A 22446-nucleotide genomic window follows, 5' to 3' on the forward strand; every position below is an offset into this window, starting at 1 on the left:
ATTTGGGAAAATGTTAAAAAAAAAAGTTTCATTCACCAGAAATACCCTTACAAAGATACACAATGCAGTGATACAAATAACATCCAAGCACAAACAAAATCGATTTAAGTACAGTGACGAAGAGGGTGTGTTTTGTTAATTTACTGTTAAAATATCTGTAAATCGGAAGCTAATCCTGGGATGCTGCCCGAATGTAAGTGTGCTTCAGCTTTTTACGTCAGAGTGTTCCGGAACCCGATCAGCATCTTTCGCTGAGGGGGCGGGATTATGTAAATGAGCCATATGGTGTAATCACAGTGGGGCGTTAAATGCGGAAAGGTTCAACTGAGACGTTTTCCCAAGGTGACGTTATCTGTGATCGTCGTAGTACAACAAAACAAGCTTCTATAGAAAGACTTAAATGATGCTTTTTTAAATTTTTATTTTCAAATCAGCAGACGTGTTCTTGACAGCTGGCAGTCGTGGAATGAGCCGACAAACATTGAAAACCAAAGTTCTCGGATGAAATTCATGGACACAAATGTTCACAAATACGCACGATTTCACTGAGGGTTTGTTAAAGGTACAATTTGGAAGAGGATGGCTTCAGCGTTAGCGTCTCGCTCGCGTAAAGACACTATTCGTCCCCTTGAGAGGTGAAAGCGGACAACCCCGAATTAATTTATGAAGGGCACGACAGGGGCTCGCCCGCTATGTTGAGGCGAACACCCCGTGGGGAAATCCCTTCAAATCTACACAAATTGCCCCTTAAAGCAGCCTGTTTGCTTGACAGATAAACCAGGAGTAGATGGAAGTTACCCCCCCCCCTACCCAAAACGACCGAGCTCAAAACACAGCACATGGATAATTTTTGCATATTGAGAGGCGCTCGCTCGCGTCAAGTAAGACATGGCTTATTTTTGTTTGAAAAGGTCTGAGAAGTCGTCACATGACATAACCAGACAGACAGACACGGAATGTTTCCAAGCAGGTTCAACACGCACAAACTTTGTGTTCGCTGTGATGTTGCGTTTGGTGTGGGAATAACAAATAGAACAGTGAACAAACTCTCTCCACCAAATACTGCCTTAATTGCCAATGTATAGGATTTAAAAGTTGAATGCAACCGAACTCTACTGAGTTGGGTTAATTTTTTTTAACAAACTGTAGCATTTTGCACACCACTAAAAGGCCTACTAAACATAATGTCCATATTTGCGACTCACTTTTGCCATTATGTTGCAGAATTTATCCTCAGATATGTAATCTGTGGCTTTCAGCAAATTTTTGTGCTCTTTCTGGAAGTCATTTGTTTTTTTAAGGTCCCATAAAATGGGTTTAAAATGATATTTTTGTCCGTGTTTTGGGATACTTTATGACATATATGGTTTGAACTATTAATATGAGCAATTATTATTATTATTAATTCTTTTTGGGGGGACTCCTAAATGGATAATAATTAAAAACATTCCAAAAGAGCTAATAAAATGTGAGATTTTCTAATATAACGTGCCTTGGCTCAAAAAAGGTTGGGAAACACTGGGCTGAAGACACACACGCACGCGCACACACAGAGACCTCCCAGAATGCACTCGAGTGCCGCTCTGGATTGTAACACCCATCTGTGATGATTTGTCCTCGTGGCCTGATAAATAATTCACATATGATATAAGATACACGCTTCAAAACATTTGAAAACACTGCAGACTGTTTGACGTAATCTCAGAATACTGCAAGAAATAAAGTGCACTGGAGTGATGATGATGAGGAGCAGAGTAAACACTTAAAGGGAGATTTCAAATAGCTCTCTTGGTCAACAACTAAAATATTCAAAGTGTTCCTGTTGCGTTTTGGACTTATTGCTGCCCCGGATGCGCCGTCACCAGCTCAGTAGGGAATTTGGTTCTGGTAGTATTGCAGCATGTCGTATGTCTTGCTCCTGGAAGGGGAAACCCACAGAAAATGGATTTGCAATGGAGCTTTGCATTTTTTTTAAGTGACATTAAGCAATAAATACAAAAATAACACATTTAAAGAAAGTTAAAAAGCTTGATTTAAAATATGTAAAATAGTAATTTTTAAAAAGCCTTTATCTCACTGAGCTGTACAAACATCTCGCTCTCTAATTTTGTCAAATGAGTATGTGAGCGGCATTACAGCCAAACGTGCATCTAGCTTAACGCTACGTGTTAGCATTAGCTGCTCCTTTACCTGCTACTGAGGAAGCAGCTTTGGATGACCTTGATGATGAACGCCGCCGCCTCTTTCTCGCTCATCTGAGGATTAAACCTGCCTCTGATTATGAGGGCAAAAAAAAAGAAGAAAAAGAAAAAAAACGATTCACTTCAATTCCCTGCTGATGTGCACTGCTTACACAAACAACACAGCTGCCACCAGCTCAGTGCTGACAATTTTCTGACACCTACGGCTACTATTTCTGGGAGGGATATCCCATTTTATTTTACGGTGATAACGCCCTGCAGCAATTTGTGTTTCCGTGACTCACTTGAGCAGTTTGATGGTTTGTCCTCGGAAGCACGGCAGTCCCGTGTCCAGCATGAGTGTCACCAGAGATACCACCGCGTCCATGTATGGCCTGGAAGGAGACGACCACTTCTTGAGACACAAGACAAGCATTGCGCCGGCCGCCGCCACCTCTGAGCGTTTTTTCCTACCGTACGGCCAGGTAGCCTCGCACGCACATCTCCATGAACCACTTGAAGGGGGTGGCCTCCATCTTGCCGCCCATGATCATCACCATCTCGTCCGTCAGCTTGATGTCGGGCTCCCAGCCCAGGTTGCCGCCCGGGGAGCTCTCGAACATGAAGCCGAAATCTGGGGAGAGAAAATCAAAAAGTAATACAGAGTCAGGATTTCTTGTGTTGGTTGCGTTTAATCGTCTCAATCAGAAATTGTATACGTGTTAGATGTACAGTATTATATTGGCGATTTGTGGTTCTCCCTGTGCTTTACTGCCATCTTGTGGCTGCGATACGTATTTCTTCAGCAGTTCATCTTTTGCGCCCAAGCCACGCGCAAATTTCTAAGCAATCCTTTTTGATCGGTTTTTACAGTACACAGGCAAGTCAGACAGCTAGCATGTTAGCATCAAATCAATCCTCTTTGGAAACAGTAAGCTAACAGGAGGGAAAAATGTAAAATCCTCCTCCGTTAGGCTTTCAATTTTCTTGACTCAGGTCGCTATCTGGATTGAGTTTATGTGACCAACTGTTAGCATTAGAGGAGCAATTGGATTGCAAAAAAAGCACCCAACCGGAGGCCAAAACGTGAATTTTTTTATCTCTCAATACAGGTTGCAATCTTTTTTGTATGTGTGTTACTATAACAACTGTTAGCATATTAGCAGTTGAGCTATTCTCTAAATAGTACCCAACCACCAGGAAAAAAAATAATAACACAGGTTGCTATTTTGTTATACCTTGGCATACTAAGTGTTAGCATTTATCAGCAGGTGTTCAAAATCGGACCACTGAACTCTTCATATTTCGTTGAGACCAAAATTGAATACAAATCTGGTTTACAAATAACTGCCGGGTGCCCCATTTAAAATTCCAGAGGGAATTGTTTTAGTTGTTCTTATTTACCGATGTGGATGAGGTGGCCTTTGCTGTCCAGCATGATGTTGCCGTTGTGTCTGTCTTTAATCTGCAACAAGAAGAGCAGCAGGCTGTACGCCGCCATGCTGCGGATGAAGTTGTAGCGAGCCTGTGGAGCAACCACACCATTCAAGGGAGACCAATGATGCTTTCTCAACATATCTACTTAAACATAGGACAAAAAAGCAATTCAAGGGGAGCACCTTCTGGAAGGCCAGCGTGGATTCGTCGCCGTATTGGTTGCGGAAGTAGTCGTACATGCCAAAATCCGTCTGTCTGCCTAGCTGGTCGCGGGACTTGCAGTCTGGGATGCACTCGATCACGCCGCACTGAGGAAGAACCGCTCGGTCACTGCTGTCAAATACTTGCAACAACTAGCCACCCCAAAAGATGCAAGTAACCTCCATCCCACAAATGAAAAAAACAAAAACCTTACTGCTGTTTTTTTTAACCATATAAACATACAGTACCTTAAAAAAAGATGAATGAAACAGTTTGTGCATAAAGATTTCATACCATCGTGGTTGGCCACCAGGAGGCAGTATAATACATGCTATAATACAACAACATCAACGCGCGTTTCGTTAGTCCATCCATGGCGTTTGACATAATCCTAGCATGAAGGTAGTTGATTTGCTGTACGAAGCAATGTGGGTGTTCGGGTTAATAATAATTAATGTGTGCTTTGATTTATTTTTAGAAAGGCTGGGAATGCAAGGCCGTCTCACCCCGGGAGCAGTGGCCACCACCCGGTAGGGGAAGACGAAAAGGTCCAGGCCCACCAGCTGGAAGATGTTCTTAAAGAGTCCGATGATCTGCAGCGCCAGCATGTCCTGCAGCAAAAAAAAAAAAAAAAATCAAAACCCAGATTTTCTTTTAAGGGCATATGGCCTTCCCCTACAGGAGCATTGGAAGTTTGGGCTAAGCGAGGCTCACCTGCCGACAGTCGTCGCCCACTTTGAAGATGGCCGCCTGCCAGCAGACCCGCCGTGCCCCATCCGGGTTGTCCTCGTCCTCGTCCAGCGAGTCGGACGGGCAGCGCAGGCCCTCGCGCTCCAGCTCGCTCACGCCGCAGCGCTTCACCTTGAACTTGGCCAGGTAGGGCGCCTTGGCTGCGCTGTGGGTGGGCACAGGGAGGATGGTGACAGATAGCACGATTTGAGTCTAAATGCAGCCCCTAAACTCACTTCAACATGATGGTGGCAAAGCGCCATTTTTGCCTAAACGACATTCTTCAACTCATTTCAACATAGTTCCTTGCACATCAAGATGCCATCAAAGAAAATGTTTCAACGTACAATACCATTAAGACAAATCAAATTCTTTGAAACACTAAAATTATTGTTTCAACAAGCTTGATTCATTATTCAATCCACTGTCCGGAAATTGCTGCCCTCCATGAACTGTTTTTTTTTGTAGATCTTTTTTTCTTTTTTCGGATTTTGGGAATGTTGTTACCTCTGCATGGGTGTTCCAGACTTGTAGTCAATGTCCAGAACGATGGCCTCAGGGTTACTGGGCAGGTAACAGCCTAGCACACATACAGGCCGTGGGGATACGGAGATTTTTGCATCTTACTGGTTTAAAAAGAAATCATAAAGGCTGCATCGATTCTGCCATTTACGTTACCTGGCTGAACTTTGATATCCGCCAGAGCCTTCAGACAGCCCCGTTTCCGCTCCTCTCCCTTGGGAATTGGCCTAGAAGACCAGACAAAAAGTCCTTTAATAATGTCGCCTCAATGTGTATTCTCTTATAATTGCGCTTTAAAAAAAAGTACACTTTGTGTATACAACCAAAACAGACATCTTTTACTCAGGGTACGCCATTAGCTCAATGCTAACACACAATGCAAAACGCCATAGATCAGCTAACACAATTAGTATCAATGTTGTGGTAGTTACTGCCATCTGGTGGCCAAATCATGCGCACCAGAAAGAGCCCCATTGAATGAAAGGATGACGTCATGGTGCAAACACCGTTTAATTCTTTACATTCTATTCAATGAGGTTTCTACTGCACAATCACGGAGTGCTTTTTAGTGCCTTTCAGTAACATCCTGATCATTTTGTTCATGAAACGCTGGATGCTGGCTTACTTGATAATGGCCGACACGTTGGTGATCTTATTGAAGAAGTCAAACTCTCGCTGGTAGAAATCTTTGGCCGGACCCGACAGCGATCCCGTAATCTCCTCCACCATTTGCTCCAGCAGCTCCCCGATGTCAGCTGACAAAGCCGCGAACCAATGAGACGCTCACGAGAAAAAGCCAGGATGGGAACGAAGTCCTATTTTTATTTTTATTTTTAAACCTACGGTCCTTCTGGTGCGCCTCCTCGTCCATGAAGATGTTGGTCTTCATATTCCAGATGAACTGGTGGGCTAGCAGCTGCGACTTCTGCGCGGCCCACAAGATGTACTCCCTCACGTAACCCATCTGAGTTTAACATTGTAGCAAGTCAGTGCAAATAATATTGATGACAATATGTTGACATTTCAAAGGGAAAACAATGAGGTATTATTGTGAGTGCGTTTTAAATTGCTTATACCACAAAGAATTATAGTTTGTACTCCGAGGCAAAAAAGTAGCCATTTTTTGATCACATGGAACGGCCAGCTTGCACACAGCTCAAGCCAGAAACATTGGAACATGGATCAAGTCTCACCTTTTTGGCTTTAAACAACATCAAATTGGATGCTTTGGCATTCTAGTACATCTTATTTCATTTAAAATCCATAGCGGTGGTGTACAGAGCCCCGCCCCCTAAAATGAAAATTGTCATCATCTCAATATTCATGGACCCTTACTTTAACTAACTACAAGAATAAATACCTTGTCATAGCGTAGTGCTTGTACAATCTGTGGGATGTAGAACAAGATGGCGTCCTGCAAGGGGTGGGGGAGTTAAAAAAATAAATAAATAAAAGCACCTCACTGATGAGGCAGCAGCCGCAGGCGACTTACCGGAGGGAAGGAGCGCAGCACCTTAACGCCGTACTGTGCGGTGAGCGGGTGCGGCGGGTACATACTGCTGAAGTAGGACAGGCCTGTTGGCGGGTCGGCGGGCGCCCAGCACAGGATGTGGCTCAGCTCGGGAGAGTCTGCGTCAATGGTGTGCCACGTTACCAGGAACTACCACAACATGACAAACGCACATTTCAAACCAAAAAGGATTACGGGAGAACCAGTCAATTGTGCTGTGGTTGCTGTTAGCCTTGAAAGGCTTCCACCTCTCACTAGCATTCAGCATCTCTGTTGCATTGTGAACCTGGCAGCCATTCTGAAGCTGCCGCACACCCCAAAAATATGGAAATGGTCAGACCTTGACGGCTTCTGGAACGTCGCTAACGGCACCGGGGTCCAAACGCACCAGCCGGGTCACCTCCGCTGTGATGGCGTCGTTCTTGAACCTGGTGGGGAAGGCAGATCTGTTGCATTAATCTTTGCCTCCCCTTAAACTGTTCAATTGAAAAGTAATTTGAGTCATGACATTACTGTTCAACAGTGATGAAATTAATCATGCAGTAAATAGTTAAATACACTTTGATCTCTCCTATTTTCTGCAGTTTGTTCAATTGAGGCTCCCCCCCAAAAAAATAGAATTATAAAAATTCATTAAAAAAAATTCTCATTAAGTAATTTGTAACTAATGTAGTTATTGGAACTTAATTGAAATAAAACAAAATGGCACTAAAGTTAATTTGTTCAAAATAATTTTAACTTTAACTTCAAGTCACATTTTAAATAAACACAATTCGAATGAAATTGGGACATTGTGTAAAACATTGATCTTTTTATTCTGTTTACCACAATGTCCCAACTTCATTCGAATTGGGTTTGTGCAAAAGAATAAACTTTCACGACCCCTTTCAGGCCAACCTGCTGGGCAGTTGCATGGCGAGGTAGGGCGCGATATTCCAGGCCAGGTTGACGTTATCCTTCCATTGCTTCTCGGTCAGGCTGATGTATTTGGACCTCCAGTTGGCGATGCTGGTCTCCACCGACTGCTCGGTGGCGATGGCCAGCTCTTGGGTGCACAGCGGATTGTACCACGTGCTCAGACGCTCGATCTCGCTCGCCTGGCCAGAAGAAAGAAGACTCTCCATGGAGGTGGGCGGGGAAGAAAAAAAAAGATCTGATGGAAAGCAGATGCTCACCAGAAGAGCCAACAAGAGGGTCCTGCGCTTCATGTAGTACTTGTGGAGCTGCGTGCCTCGGTTGCTCTTCTTGGACGCTCCTGAGAGACAAATTGTCACGTGCTCAGCTTCTGCTAATCAAACCACTTAAAATTTCCAAATTAGGGTTTTAACAAATGCACGACCAATATGGAGGTCTCCATTTAGGGGTTAGGAATAAGGTCAAATGAATGCAGTCTGAAACAAAGCCCTACCCGATTTTTTGGATGCGGTGGACATGCCACTGGAAAGTGGGTACGTATTAATCCATCCCTGGCTGCTCTGTTGCGAGCGACTGCTGGAGTCGACGTTACTGCGCATGTCGGCGGCGTTCATCACCGACAAACTGTTCAGCGACGGGTCCTGGTTGTCTGTCCGTAATTACACAAACGAGCATTTAGAACACAACACAATAGCAACGGGAACAGTAATACACTGGCATCATCCACATGATTGATGATGGAGATGTGGAGGTTTACATGCACGCCCTGAACTGTGAATGTCCTTGGCTTACCAATTGACACTGAAACAGCATTACAAAATTGCGACCAAGCAAGACGTTTTTCTGTCCCACACGACAGTTCGGTGTCAGTTTGCGAAGCTTCACGGCTGTCACGTTGGTACAACGTGAGGCATAGTTTATGCTATCCATTGCAAGTTTCTTGAAAAAGGATTTGTTGGTGATGACAACAATCTGAAGTTGGTACGGGTGAAACTGGCTCCACCTCTTGGTGTGCCACAAGGCTCTTCTCTTGAGCCCTTATAGTTTCTACAGTTCGTGAACTGGTCCTCCTAAGTCTGATTAAAGATGACAAAATGGACTTTGTAATCGCCGGCGCACAAACCATTGCATCTCTGGAATGCTTACACTAATTTACAAATGTAACATGGCAGCTTGGTGATGAAGTGCTGCCTCATCTGAGTGTTTGAGGCTTTCTACAAACTGTGGCCATTTCATCCTCACAAGGGTCGGGTGCGTACTGGAGCTGATTTTGGGCTGTAGGTGGGGTACACCTTGAACTGGTTGTCAGACAATTGCAGGGCACACATTGACAACCAACCATTCACACCCAAGGACAATAGTTTAGACTTTTCTGAGTCATGTCATGCTACATGAGCAGAGTTTTACATGCATCCCCTCCACACCTGAACTTGGGATGATGACATCCAGGATGGAGGGTTCAGGGACTTTCACAATGACTCTTTCTCACGGCGCCTTAAAAGAAATGATGAGGGGAGTTGTGCTTCCTTGCACATTGGTGGATTGGAGAGAAGGTGGGCGGGGGGGGGGGGGGGTCTGGCTGGTGAGCTGACATGATGAGGAGTAGTGCATCTCAACGCAAGTGACAAATTTGTGCTTCATTTCCTCACGGCTGCAAGAATACGTTTCCAGATTAATGAGGACGACTTGAAAAGAAGTTGAAACCCCAACTGAGATCAAACCCAGAAGCCAAAAGAAGGAAAATTAGCTAAATACTGTCAACACTATTGACACCAGTATTTCCCAGACTACAACAAGGCACATTTGTTGAGAAAAACCTCAAGATACACCCCAAACAAAAATGTCACAAAAAGAATACATGCAGCACAAAAATAGTGACCTCATCTCAATTTACTCACAATTTGTGCAGTGTGTAAGCTTGGTCTGTTTAGTTGAACACTAGTGTAGAATGAACGAGGGCCTGACCGATCAGGTTTTTTTTTTTTTTTTTTTTTGGTTAATTCTGATATTTTGAAGGAAAAAAAATCGGATTATTACAATACTAATGTCATTAGCTGAGGCATGTCAGTGGCAGGAAGCGGTTAGAAACCACTGATCTAGACGACGTTGATCTACGAGCAGCATGGTGAGGATTGAGGAAAGCATCAAATTTGCCACGCGTACACGCATGCTCCCACCGTGCGTCGACAACACCGCTGAGGCTTACTTAAGATGGATATCGGAGAAGTGCTGGACACGATAAGCGATCCAAATATCCCGGCAGAGAGCGTGCTCGGGGCCGAGGTGGTACCAAGCTCACCGGGGGGCACCAGATGGCACGCCGCCAAATACTTCTTGTCCGACAGGATGCTGGCGTAAAAGCGGATCACGACGCTGATGTCCTCGCGCAGGCACTTGTCACCCTGGGTGGGAAACTTTGGAGACACGCTGCAGACGGAACACAAGCTGAGTTTACTTCAGCTACTCCTCACATATTTCTCCGCTTGCTGATGAGATCAACACGGATGGATCAAGTTTTTGCAGTGGGACCTCATCCGTATGAATTGAACTGCCATTAATCCGTACCAGCACCACCGAAAAAAACTTTTTTTAATTAAAAAAAAAAGCTGTCGTAAATTACATTTTAGTTTGCAAAACGAAGCAAAAAGAACGCATGTGGCAGCTCCTTAGTGGAAAAATCTATAAGGTGAGCTCGTGGTCAGTCAAGCCAGCACTGCATTTGCATGTACCTGAAATAATCAAAGGCTGTGGAGTAGATCTTCTCTCGGAGGACGTTCCTGACGGTGGCGTTGGTGATAACATCGGAGTGGAGCACAGCCAGGCCCAGCGTCAGTAGCCTGCATCAAATACAGGAAATAGAAAAATATATAGATATATATATCGCACAAACATGCAAATAGGTAATTCTGCAGGTATGAAATCGCAAGTATGTGGGGGTCCATTATATAATGTGTGGAAAGACAGCTAGTCATGTGCACCTGAAGCGAGGTCCGATGGCAGCCACGTGTCGGTTGAGGTTACTCTCTGCCCCACCCACGTTGAGCGAAAGCGAGCGCTGGAGCAAACTGCAGAAGATCTCCACCTGGTCAGCACTGGAGTACTTGGCGATCTCAAACCTTTGCACCAGAAACTGGATACAAGGTGATGCAACAGCGTGAGGCGGAAGTGACGGTGCCCCCCCCCACCCCTCAAAAAAAAAAAAAAAGGCTCGCAGGCAGACCTCAATCCAGATGTGGTGTGGAGTGACGTCCGGCGGGCAGGGGACGGGCTGGCTCTCCTCAGACGCCGCCAAGGGGTCCGCCTCCTGTTGCGCGTCGGAGAATAAGCCCATCTTCAGCTCCACGGTCATCTGCCACGCTCCCGCCATCTCACGCATGAACTGCAATCAACAACAATAGTTTTTGTGAAGTGTATTTACTGAATGTGCTGTCGTACTCATGCGCTGATGTGTGTCTTTAAGGGGCCTGAGTCGCTCCGAGTATGTTCTGATGTTTTATTCATCTAGTTTAACTCATTGACTCCCAAAGACGTATTTAGATGTCTTTTCAGATCAAGCGACCGTGGCTCTCCTTGCCCACATACTCGGTCACCGTGTTCCTACACTGCTTTGTGTTGTTCATCCTCTTTTTCACAAAATTCGATTTCAGGGTCTCTACGCGTCTCTGAATCGATTAAGGCTAGCAGCGACTGGGCTAGCCAAAGGTCGTAAAATGAGGCTAACCCAGAATTGTTATAATTTTTTTGTCTTTACCGGTACTTCCACGCCAACACGCGCGGCCAGCAGCCATTCCCAGCATGCGATGGCCGTCTCCATGCCGTGCTCAGTGAACATCTTGAGGGGAGACCAGCAGAGGTGGTGCAGCAGCTGAGGGTCGCAATCTACACAAGAAACATAATCGCCACAATGTTTGGAAGGAGCACGTGTGGTGTAGTCACAATCGTATTGCTTCTAATTGGCTGCAAAGCTAAGGCAGGGGAGAATTATGATTTAGACAAAACAAGTGCTTGCCAGGAACTATGTTGAAGTTGAGGAGCTTAGGTTTTCACACAAGTTGTACTTCACAGCTATCGTGTGGCATTCATAGGTATGCATAAGACTATCTTGGACCCACTCCCAAATTTTGTGTCAGAGAATCTCGGGTGATCGGTGGCCCCAGTTTGAGAATGATGATCACCGAACCTTTGCTGCTGATGAGCAAGGCGGCAAGCTTGAACATGGCCTCGGTGAAGCTTTCGGGCTGGGCCGAGTCAAGAGCGTCTCCAATCTGCTTGACCATCAGCCGGCCCAGGTCCGGCTGGCCCCGCACCGCCTGGGCGAAGTGGATCATGCCCGACACCTACAAGCAAGAAATGAGGAATGATCCGCCTCGTGTCGGAATGTGAAGGGCGGAGACGGATTGGACGGTCTTGCGGACCTCTCCGGCGTATCGGTTCCTCAGATTGAGGGAGGCCATGAAGTTGGAGTAGTCCTTCTTCACACAGGCCGGCCTCTCGGTCAACTGAGTGGACTGCAAGGCAACGAGAGGGACAATATGAACGCAACTTATTTTTGCCAATTCATGCTCGCTTATCTTCTAGAAGCTCAAGAGGACATTTAAAATGTATATTTTTTTTCCTTTTTGCTTGGCAAGGGTTAAATCAATTGAAACGTGTTTAACACTTTCAGGGACAGCGGTTACTACGGTGGACAGCTGATCATGTTATCAGGTTACATGAAAGGGTCAAACACTGGCATTCAATATTTGGTCTTCCATCCATTGTGCATTTGTTCCCTACCCCAAGAGTGGTGCTCTGCCGGTTGAAGCCGGCAAAGTGCAGGATGCTCTCCGTGGCCATGGCCAGTCCCGTGTGCTGCGACAGACCCGACACCCAGTTCTGATGTTTGTTCAGGTACTCCTGGGAAAGATAACGTGACGTCTTGAGACCACGCAACCGACAAAATGGACTCCTCACCGCAGGAGAACGAATGACAGGAATCCATCAGTGTAATTACCTGGAGGTGGGATTTAGTGACCGACGGAGCCCATTTCATGGCTTCCTTGAGAATTTCTCCGCAGCGAGCGGCAAAATCCTTCACTATGCTCTATGATCAGAGAGACAAAAACATATGAGAGCAGGACGACACAGAATTTGTGGATGAACAAAGAGGTTGCGGTTTTGTCATGCAGGTCTTGATATACTCTCCATAAACAGACCTGCGCCACATTTGCCCTCAAGTCAAACAAAAAAAGAATACAAAGAAAGCATGTTGTTCCCTAACCATGTTTAAAAAGATGTTCCAAACAAGTGAGTTAAAAAAAAAAAAATCAGGCATAAGCAAAACAAGAAGAAAAAAAACATGATGACTATGAAGCAGAGTGAAATATTAGCTTGAAGGTTGTAATTACTTTACATGCTAATAACTAAGACTATGCTGTGTATGATTAGCTTTCATCTCATTTCATTATTTTATGAGTCGAATCTGTACTCAGAATTAGGGGTCGGACCAGGTAGGTTTTTTTTTTAACTTCTTCCTATTCTGTTTGAAAACGTGCCATTGCATCGACGAATGGCAAAACTACTGCCGCCTTTCTATCTTACAAGCTATCTTGTGTTGATTACTTTTGTATTTATTCAATAAATGAATGAAAAAATAAAAAATAAACAACTCCAAATTTGTCCGTTGCCCTTTGAAAAGAAACCAAAAAAAGAATCAAGCTAACAAATGCACAATAAATAAATAATAATAATAAAGCTCACCTCTCTGGCTTCGTAGGTATCAGGGACCGTAATCCTGTACGGCGTGTCCGGAATGTCGTAGTACGGTTGGTCCTTGTGGATGTCCTGCATCGTGAACACGGGCACGTTATCAGGTTACAAGTTATCATTATTGGTGCAAAAAAGGGTTTCGATGCGATTCACCGATGACAGAACCTGAATGTGTTCTGGGCTGCGGCGGTAACTTACAGCGCTAAGCGAGAGCGAGAGCGTTTGCAGGATATCCAGCATGGTTTTCAGCACACGGCCGCTCCAAAGTAGGTGAGGGAAGCTGAGGACGCAGACACACAAGACAGACGTTAGGTCAGGCAGGCGAGGCCGGGCCGGCGTATCTGTCCATACTCACGTTTCGGCCAAACCGGACAAATATTTATCGGCCACTCTGCGGATGCGCTTGTGGATGTGATTGAAGTTGACGAGCAGGAACTGGGCGTGACGCTCCAGCTCCTCCTCGTGCGCTTTGGTTTTTGCCTGAAAGAGGAAACATTTTTTTTTCTTTTTCAAAAATGGCAGTCTGTTGTCAGGCAGAGTTTGGTGATGGGCAATGAGGGCATGAATGAGATTCAAGTTGTGCGCTATGAGGATAAATATCACGCTTGCGTGGTCTTACTTTCTCAATCATCATTTGCAGGAAGACCTCAAAGACTTTGTCACTGACGGCGACCACACACTGCATCATGCCTGTGAGCAGTAAGGACACACTCAAGCAAAAGTTCTCATGTGCACAAATGTTTGCGTGACTTTTTTTTTTTCATCCAACTCCGCTTACCGGATTTGTCCTTCTGGATGGCTCGGTCCTCAAAGTACCGAAACATGACTTGGAAACGTTCAGAGTCCAGCGAATTTAGCATCCTGATGGCAAACGACACGACGGGGACTTTCAAGAAGGGCTGATTGGGCAATTAATCGAAATTTCTATTTTGGCTTTTTATGAGTATAAAACATAAAAATTGAAGAAAAATGATTAATGTGTCAAACGGCGTGTTGTGTGTTTGCCAGTTCCATTATTGTCAAAGCAACTTGAATGCCCCATGTTGCTTGCGCAGCAAGGGTGTGGATGTTTTTCTGCACTTTCTGAGCATGTTTAAGAAGAGCCCAGTTGGAGTTTATTGTCGAAATAAACACACAACTGCAACCACAGCCCCCAATCCAAATTAAGTTTCGACGTTGTGTTAAACATAAATAAAAACAGAATACAATGATTTGCAAATCACGTTCAACCGCCAGCGTTATTATACACAAGTGACATATTACACACATGATTTTGCGGAAATTAACTATGTGACTAACCTACTTTATTTATGGGGGGTTTTTTTTCACCATATATTTAAAGTTGAAGTGTGTGAGATGCAAGATGTGTGTTGACCCACCTCATGTATTCCAGCCTGTAAACAGACAGCAGATACGTGGACATGGCGAAGTCCAGCTTGTTGATGAGCGCGGCGCCCTCTGGTGGCGGGTCCAAGAGGTTGATGATGGTGCTACGCAGCTCGTTCAGCTCCGCCTGGGACGCGAAGAGGGGCAGTTAAAAAAATAAAAATAATGATAATTATTATTATTTTTTTTTTAAAGCGGTGTCACGCGGGAACACGCGACTTGGTGTGGTTGAAAAGCGTTTGTGTCGCAATACCGGCGTGACCGTGTCGTTCTTGAGCGCCGAGTTGTACTGCAGCTCGGAGCGGAGAGGCTCGCCGCTCGGGAACGTCAGCAGCGGCGATTTGGTGGCGATCTCGCACACGCCCTCGTACCACTCTTCCGGCCACAGACCTGGATCATCGGAGATGAGACGAAATGTTGATAAGAGAAGAGAAACAAATGGAATGAGGAAAAGAGTCATACCTGATCCTTCCACAGCAAAGCCCATGACCACTGAGTAGAGCCAGAAGTCCCTGAAGAGCTTCTGTAGGCGTGGTTTGGCTTCCTTGATCGGGGGCAACCTTTTAGTCAGCTGACCATCAGAGAAATACGTAGTTAAAACTCGAGAGCATTCGGACAAAATGTCCAGTCAATGTTTATTTTTAAAGGATGTTAGGAAATGTTCAAACAGAGAATAGAAGGGACACTTCATCCCAAAATGGCTGACTTCCTGTGTCTTTTCTGGTATGGACTCTTCAGACTTTTTGGTGGGTCTACTCGTGAGAAATAACGCTATCAAATTCCATATTATAGATTCAAACTGGTTTCAGGGGCTGAATTTCCAAAACACTGAGAAAAACAAACAAACAAACAAACTGAAACCCCCCCCGACAGAATTCACACTAAGATAGTCATTTCGGACCAAAATGAGGGACTTTTTGTGGGTCTGCTCATGCCGGAAACAGCAAAGTAGAAATTTGGTAGACAAGTCACGCTGCAAGAGCGGAATTTTCAAGACAATCGGAAAAACCCTGAAAATGACAACATTGATCGTAAATTGGCAAATTCCCACCAAAATGGCACACACCTCTTGTGCCATATCAAATATGACTTACGACTTTTTTGTCGGTCTACTTATGATATCCTTGTCTCCCGACTTTCATGTCACAAAATGAAACTGACGTCCGGGCCGAATTTCCAAAGAATTCTTCGGAGCGCTATTGACTGTGTAAGATTTGTGAATTTAAGTACGCGTTCTACACGGGGAATTTATTTGGCCTACGCTTAACATCGGCACCGAAACTATTTCAAGAGGACCATCCTTGCGCTCAAAAACACTGCAGAGACAATGCAGCATTAATTCCTTCCAAGACAAGTCATTAAAAACACCTCACCACTGCAATGACAGGGATGAGCACGCCCAGGTTGCCCGCGCTGCTTGACGCCTGCAGAAAAAGACGCAGAGGAAAATGATTTTCAAAAAAGCCACAAAACATGCATTTAACTCAGACTGACAACTCAAATTAAATGTACATTTCATGTTTATGTTTAGAACGACACAAGAAAGTGGTGAGCATCTTGAGATGGTGCGATACAATCAAAACGGACCTTGAGAGCCGGGCCTTTGTCGGCCGCCCGCTCGCTGGCCCTCTTGCCCTCCAGGCCCAGCTGCACGAAGAGCTCCAGCAGGTTGACCAGCAGCTCGTCCACCATCTGCTCAGCCTGCAGGTTGGCCGCGATGTTGCCCAGAGCGTTGATGACAGCCAGAGAGCAGTGCCTGCACACACGAGGCGTAAGATCCATTTCATTTGAGCCAACGTCAGCAAGTGGTTGTCAAACTGGGCTCTTCAGACCCCAGCGGGTCAATTAGGCAGAACTTAGAGGGGGGATAATTGCCAAGGCATTTAGGTGTGCAAAAGGAACAGTAAACCCATGCGACAGAAAGAAATTCTGAAATAACCTTGTGAGAAGCAACGATACTGATACCAGCCTTATTTTAAGCTGCTGATACCAGAGACAGAAAAAAATTACACAAAGTCCTCCTCAGCAGTAGTTGGCGCTATACTGCGGCAGTGTAACACTTCAGCGAATCATCATCTGCTTTCAGAAGGCAAGGTCTTTGCTCACAATTTTTTGTCTCATTGTGTTCAATAAAGTATTACATATTAATAGTACGAGAGGTATCCGTACTTAGTATGTGTGAGTACTCAAAGAGTGAATACTCATGCAGGTGTCGGTTAGAAAAAAAAAAGCAGCACTGAGCATCCCTAATAATTAACATAATGTGATCATCAAGTATCAGTAGTCAGTATCGGTGTGTATCCTAGTATTTGTACTCACTCTGGGAAAAAAAAAACGAAGGGTTATAGGTGCATCCCGATAACGTGCAACAATCAAACTAAGCCAACCTGTATCCGTGGTCTTTGTAGTCCTTGGTGGAATAGACCATGGAGCTAGCCTTGACACTGATTTGCTGAAACAAATTCCACACTTCCTGGTAGATGTATTGCTGCAGACACACACACACACACACACACCACGACAACATGTTAGCGAAAGAAGCAACCGAAAGCGCCACCGGAGACTTTTAGCGGAGACACTTGCGTTGCCCGTGATGACCATGCAGCCCAGCTGGTCGATGATGAGCACGTCCAGCTGCGACGGCGGCTGACAAAACTTCTGCTGCAGGATCTGCAGGATGGGCTCCATCACGCGGGGGGTGTCCCGAAGCGCCACGGCGATGTGGCCCAGAGCCCGGATGGTGTGGTCCGGGATGAGGTGGGCGTCCCTGAGCGACATCGGACAGAGAGCGTTTGGATCTTTTGCCAACAGCGCATCAAACAGGTCAGATTATTATTATTATTTTTTTTTTTACTTGTCATTCTCCTGGGAGATGTAGAGACGATTGGACAGGCTGGCCAGGAAGGCTTCCACGATGACGTTATCCATAGTCAGCCCTGCCTTCAGACACCTGCGGGGGAAATTGTCTTCATTTGCGTGTACTCATGCGTGTACTCACGCACATGATTTGTGATGAAAAATGTGCAAGAATCTGAAGAAATTACAGTGAGCGCCTGCTTTGGACGTGCCAGAGTGTACAGCACGTGTGTTTCCCCCCTCACCTGCAGATGTTATCGATGGAGATGTCTCTCAGCTGTTCGTACATGGAAGGCTGGCTCTTCTTGCTTCCCGAGTTGGCGCTGATGGTGGACTGGGAATGCTCGTTGGTCACGTGGATCTTGATCTCGCCGCCTCCTTGAGGAATCAAGACAGAGAGGCGGAACGTCCAGTTTTAGCGGCGAGCCGCAAGAACGTGGCAACGAGGAAGGTGGCGAGGCTCACCGGGAGTGCACTGGCTGTGGTACTTGTACAGCTTGACCAGGACCGGGGAGGGCACCACCAGGAAGTCCCTCAGCGACGTGGTGACCGAGTGGGCGACCACCGGGAAGCGCTCGCACAGGCGACCCAAGCCCTGCAGGCGCACAAAAATGCCAAGATCACATCGTCGCTGTCGGGCGGAATTCTCGGCTTGCCGAATGACAACTTTTCAGGAAATCCAAATAACAGCAACTTGCTCGAGTTCAAAGTCGTGCCAAGGCCCCAGTGTGCAAAAAGCCTTTTCATACGTCACAAAACCAAATGCGTGTCCATCGTCACCGACATAATACCGTATTGTCCCGAATATAAGACGGTGTTTTTTGCATTGAAATAAGACTGAAAAAGTGGGGTTCGTCTTATATTCGGGGTCTAGACATTATACCCATTCACGACGCTAGATGGCGCCATATATCATTGAAGCAAATGCTGAACTTGACTCCCCAGGACAAAGTGAACCCCTGTCACGAAGAAGAAAAATAAAAAATAGCGGCAAGAAAGAAAAGAGAAGAAAATAACAGAAGAGATAACAGAAAATGGAGAAACGTAGCGACAATCTGGAGAAAAATGGGTCGAAGATCGGCCAGATTAACCGGCAGCTGCGGAGAAGTTATGATGTAATTTATATTTAAAAAACCAGAAGCCATTCATTTACAAATGTGATTCCACTTTACATATTTCAATGTTCAGATATTAAGATTTGAATGAGGCAAAATAACATGCTTTTTCTCTCCAATATATTGTTAGAATCATTTGTTTCAGATGTACTGTAATTATTTTCTGTATAAAAATTAATTTGGTGTTCAAAAAGTCTTTTTTCAAACTTGAGTCTTGAAAAAGAGGGGGTCGTCTTATAATCAGGGCCATCTTATATTCGGGCCAATACGGTAAATTCGTAAAATGTCTTAAGCCACAAGCGCCCCAAAAAATAAATAGGGGAGTCGGTTGGCGCTCGTTACCTGCAGGCAGCAAATGAGGAGGGGCATATGGGCGATGATGACTTTACTGGAGGTCTTGGACTGCAGCTTCTCCGACAGCTTGCTGCAAAGATTCTCAGCTCCTGCGGGCAGTGTTGAGGGAGAAACAAAATGAGGTCGCGTGCCGCCGCGTTGGCGCGGGGCCGGCCGGTGACGGAGGCTTCCCACCCTGCTCCTCTGTGACGGCCCACACCATGAGGTCCACGCAGGCGGCGTTGGCCTGGCAGCGCAGCTTGAGCGGGCTCAGCTCACTCTGGAGGTACTCTACGTCGTGCAAGATTCTCTGCAGCTCCGACTGGCTGCTGCTGAATTGCTCCAGCACAAAGTCGTGCACCTCCTTCACGAAATCCGTTTGGAGGTCTACTCGCGGAGGATGGGGGGGAAGCGGGTGAGTTGAAGGAAAAGGCAAAAAAAAAAAGGAAAGAAGACCACGACGGACCTTTCAGGTTGTACAGGGTGTCTCGGAGCATTTTGAATATGGCCACATAGAGAGGGTCACTGAAGGTTTTGTAGTACACATGAAGACCAGGATTGGACTGGGAAGAGATCATAAAAGTGATTGCATGGATTCAAACACTGCAGCCTTGCACCCCAAGGTTGACAATAGGGACCGGTTAGGCCTCAGACCCGAGAGAGGTTTAACCACTTGAAATGAGACTGCTCCATAATATTGATTGGGATAGAATGCTAAAATTATATGTGTGTGCATGTAAGCCAGGTTAGTTGCTTCAGAAGTTGATATGAATCTAGTTGGTGTTTATAAATAAGACAAGGATTTTTAGGGGGCTGTCTTGTTTCTTGATCCCCCCGACGAAGAGGAAGGGGCCACTGTACTCATGTTTTGAAGAGTGAAGCCACAGTCTTACCTCCAACAGTTCTGCCAAGGTGTCATCCAGAGACTTCAAAAACGACTCTGAGACGATGTCTTCAACCTGGTGAAGACAACAACAGTGTGATGTGTTCAGATGGTGAATCAGCACGTGTGTGTGTGTGTGTGTGTGTGTGTGCGGTTTCACGGACCATGCGCAGAAGCTGCCTGAGTGTGTCCAAGGGCACGCGAAACTCCCCGCAGCTGCTGCCGGTGAAGAGAGGTGAAGCGGAGAAGCTAGAGCTGATGGTGGAAAAGTAGTAGTCCGGGTCTACTGAGCTTCCGTCGGGAAGGTACGAGCCTGGACAGCAGTTCGGTTTTGGGTCAATTACACATGGGCGTGAATTGTATTATGGCGACGACTGGAACAGCGAGCTCCACTTACCTTCAAAGTATGGTGCTGAGGGGTCTGCCGGGGAGCTCGGGGTCAGCCTGGTCCTCTCTGGACTGGCCTGATAACAAATGATTGAATGAGTGTGAGAACATGTCCGCTGTCTTTTATAGCGAGGCCATGCTACTGACATTGTAAGCTTGCCAGCTTGCTAGCCACCTAGCTAGCTATCGTACTCGTTTTAACATATCTGGTCAAATCAAATTTTCCTGGTTTATTAGGAAATCCTTTTTCTTGAATCAAGTAATACATTTGTCGTTGAAATGCTTTGTTTCCTTAGCTCAGTGTATACCTGTTGAGATACGGAGGACACGGAGCAGCTCTTGCATCTCAGGGTGTCACCCGGGAACACGGTGAGGAAGGAGCTGGGCAGGATGGAGCGGAAGTCGTTGAAGGAGCGTCGCCGTGCGGTGTCGCCGTCGTCCGCCGCCGTCACGGGGGGCGCGGCCGGCCGCGGGAACAGCTTGGACAGCAGCGGCTCGTCCGTGTTGCTGTAGCGGCCGAAAGCACGCGCCACGCCCAGCAGCGCGGGGACCGTGTAGCGGCACGTGTAATCTACGTAGTTGGGACCTGAAAGCAAAATAGAAAGTCAGTTTAAGGGAGGCCTGCACCTGGCTGAGGATGGAGGAGGCGCGTGGCTCACCTTTATCGTGAGACTGGGGGTTCTCGCACAGCTCTTGCAGGACTTGCATGACATCCATGATGGTCTCCAGAATCTGATGCAACAGTAACACCTCACGCTGCTTTAACAACACTTGCACACAGGTACACAAATGCTGACACACACACACACACAGACCTGTCCACGCAACGTTTCATCTCGCTGGGCAACGTCCGACAGCAGCGTCACGAGACAAAAGCTGAAATTCTCGGCAATGGGAAGCGTCCCTATAGGAAATCGTCACGTGGGTAAGCGCAGCGCGTTGAAGCCGATATGGAAATGAGGCTGGAACACAATCAAATGTGGAAAAAAAGTGCCAGCCAGTGACTACTTTTCTGGTTTTACCTGATCCTTTGCGTTCCGAGCTCTCCTCAATCCATTGAACTCTTGGAAGTCCTCTGAGCAGTCCCAAAATGTAGGGCACGATGGCATCTTTGTGCTGCAATGGCAGGGCCACTTTTGAGATTCCAAAAAAGTGAGCGGCCGTCCTGATAGTGTCAGTGTGGTGCTCACCTGCAGGTTGGATTCCACCAGGAAAATCCCGAGGGCCAGCACGCCGTCCCGCCGCCTCTCGTCTAGCTGGAACACTCCTCGCACGTCCACGGGACACATGCATTGTAACTTCTGCACCTGCCAGTATAACACATAACGCACGGGAGGACATTTAGCACAGGGTGACACGTGCCGGTTCATCATGTAATCTGCAGCGGTTACTAGAATAATTTAAAAAGGACAAAGCAAAATTTGTGATTTGCTTCTGTGTTTTGGATCGCTATCCTGATGCAAACACTCATTCTCTTTTGGGCTTCAGGTTCCTCGATGTTGTCTGGTTCTGTGTTATAAAGCTTTACAATGATAACGGTGTTATGAAAATAAGATGAAGAAAGTTATAAAAGTTTGAAACTCGGATTGAACAGAGAAGGTCACACCTACATTGTAATTGACCACCATTGACTGGACGTTGGGTAGAAATTGCTGCAATTTCACCGGTTTTACAGTCATAATTTTTTAAGTATTTCTAACTGGAAAACAAATTCTACACAGCGGAATCGTCTTTAGATGATCTGTCTGACAACACTGGTTATGTCAATCAATCTGGGAGCGAAATACGTATGAAGGTGACAGATGTAGGTGGTGGATTATGGGCTGTCATTATTCGACTTCAGTTTATGACTACGGCTTCATTCAGTCACCTAAGACCTGACCCGTCTCCAATAAACCTACCCATTAAATGGTCAGAACTTAGGCAAAATTCACATTCAAAAGAGACAAGTTGAAGTCGGGGCCGCCCTCGAGCCCACTTTACGTTCAGTTAGCATGGAGGCTAAACGTCGTGCTAACCTTGTCGAGGGGCGCCTGCCGGTGAGCCGCCAGCGAGCGAGCCAGCGACAGGACGGTGTTGAAGTAGAAGCCCCGGCTCCCTTCTCCGCGGTGAGTCATGCTGGCACTCCCCAAGGTTAAATTGGCAGCAACACGAAGGGCAGCGGTAACATCTTTTGCATTTTGGCCCAAGCAAAATGACGCGCCGACAAATACGGCGAACGAGTAGGTCCAAAAATCGCCAAGC

General features: G+C 46.2%; 1 protein-coding gene across 2 annotated transcripts; it reads right to left on the minus strand.

Moving 5' to 3' along the window:
• Window positions 1-401: 401 nt before the first annotated feature.
• Window positions 402-22429, minus strand: pi4kaa (phosphatidylinositol 4-kinase, catalytic, alpha a). Of its 2 annotated transcripts, none has more exons than XM_086135215.1 (54): window positions 22221-22429; window positions 21393-21509; window positions 21225-21318; window positions 21018-21106; window positions 20862-20934; window positions 20511-20788; window positions 20213-20279; window positions 19980-20128; window positions 19826-19891; window positions 19399-19495; window positions 19128-19319; window positions 18942-19042; window positions 17950-18079; window positions 17730-17862; window positions 17483-17578; window positions 17212-17395; window positions 17016-17116; window positions 16216-16384; window positions 16002-16052; window positions 15091-15199; window positions 14882-15018; window positions 14622-14755; window positions 14021-14103; window positions 13862-13932; window positions 13598-13722; window positions 13441-13522; window positions 13234-13317; window positions 12488-12577; window positions 12271-12390; window positions 11910-12002; window positions 11675-11831; window positions 11246-11373; window positions 10715-10873; window positions 10473-10624; window positions 10224-10331; window positions 9794-9921; window positions 7988-8143; window positions 7755-7834; window positions 7477-7676; window positions 6920-7007; window positions 6562-6729; window positions 6430-6483; window positions 5913-6033; window positions 5695-5824; window positions 5226-5296; window positions 5055-5127; window positions 4533-4713; window positions 4325-4429; window positions 3800-3925; window positions 3585-3705; window positions 2655-2814; window positions 2486-2575; window positions 2191-2274; window positions 402-1918 (listed from the first exon to the last, which is right to left on the minus strand). In XM_086135215.1, the coding sequence occupies exons 1-54, from the start codon at window positions 22317-22319 to the stop codon at window positions 1867-1869; spliced, it is 6306 nt and encodes a 2101-aa protein (XP_085991341.1). In that variant the 5' UTR covers window positions 22320-22429; the 3' UTR covers window positions 402-1866. The 2 variants fall into 2 exon arrangements, with proteins under 2 accessions (XP_085991341.1, XP_085991340.1); XM_086135214.1 differs by having other exon boundaries at window positions 9701-9921.
• Window positions 22430-22446: the final 17 nt, after the last annotated feature.

The sequence above is a fragment of the Hippocampus guttulatus genome, chromosome 17, assembly GCF_054856545.1.
Source record: "Hippocampus guttulatus isolate MCC_2025c chromosome 17, RoL_Hgut_1.0, whole genome shotgun sequence".
NCBI classification, from domain to species: domain Eukaryota; kingdom Metazoa; phylum Chordata; class Actinopteri; order Syngnathiformes; family Syngnathidae; genus Hippocampus; species Hippocampus guttulatus.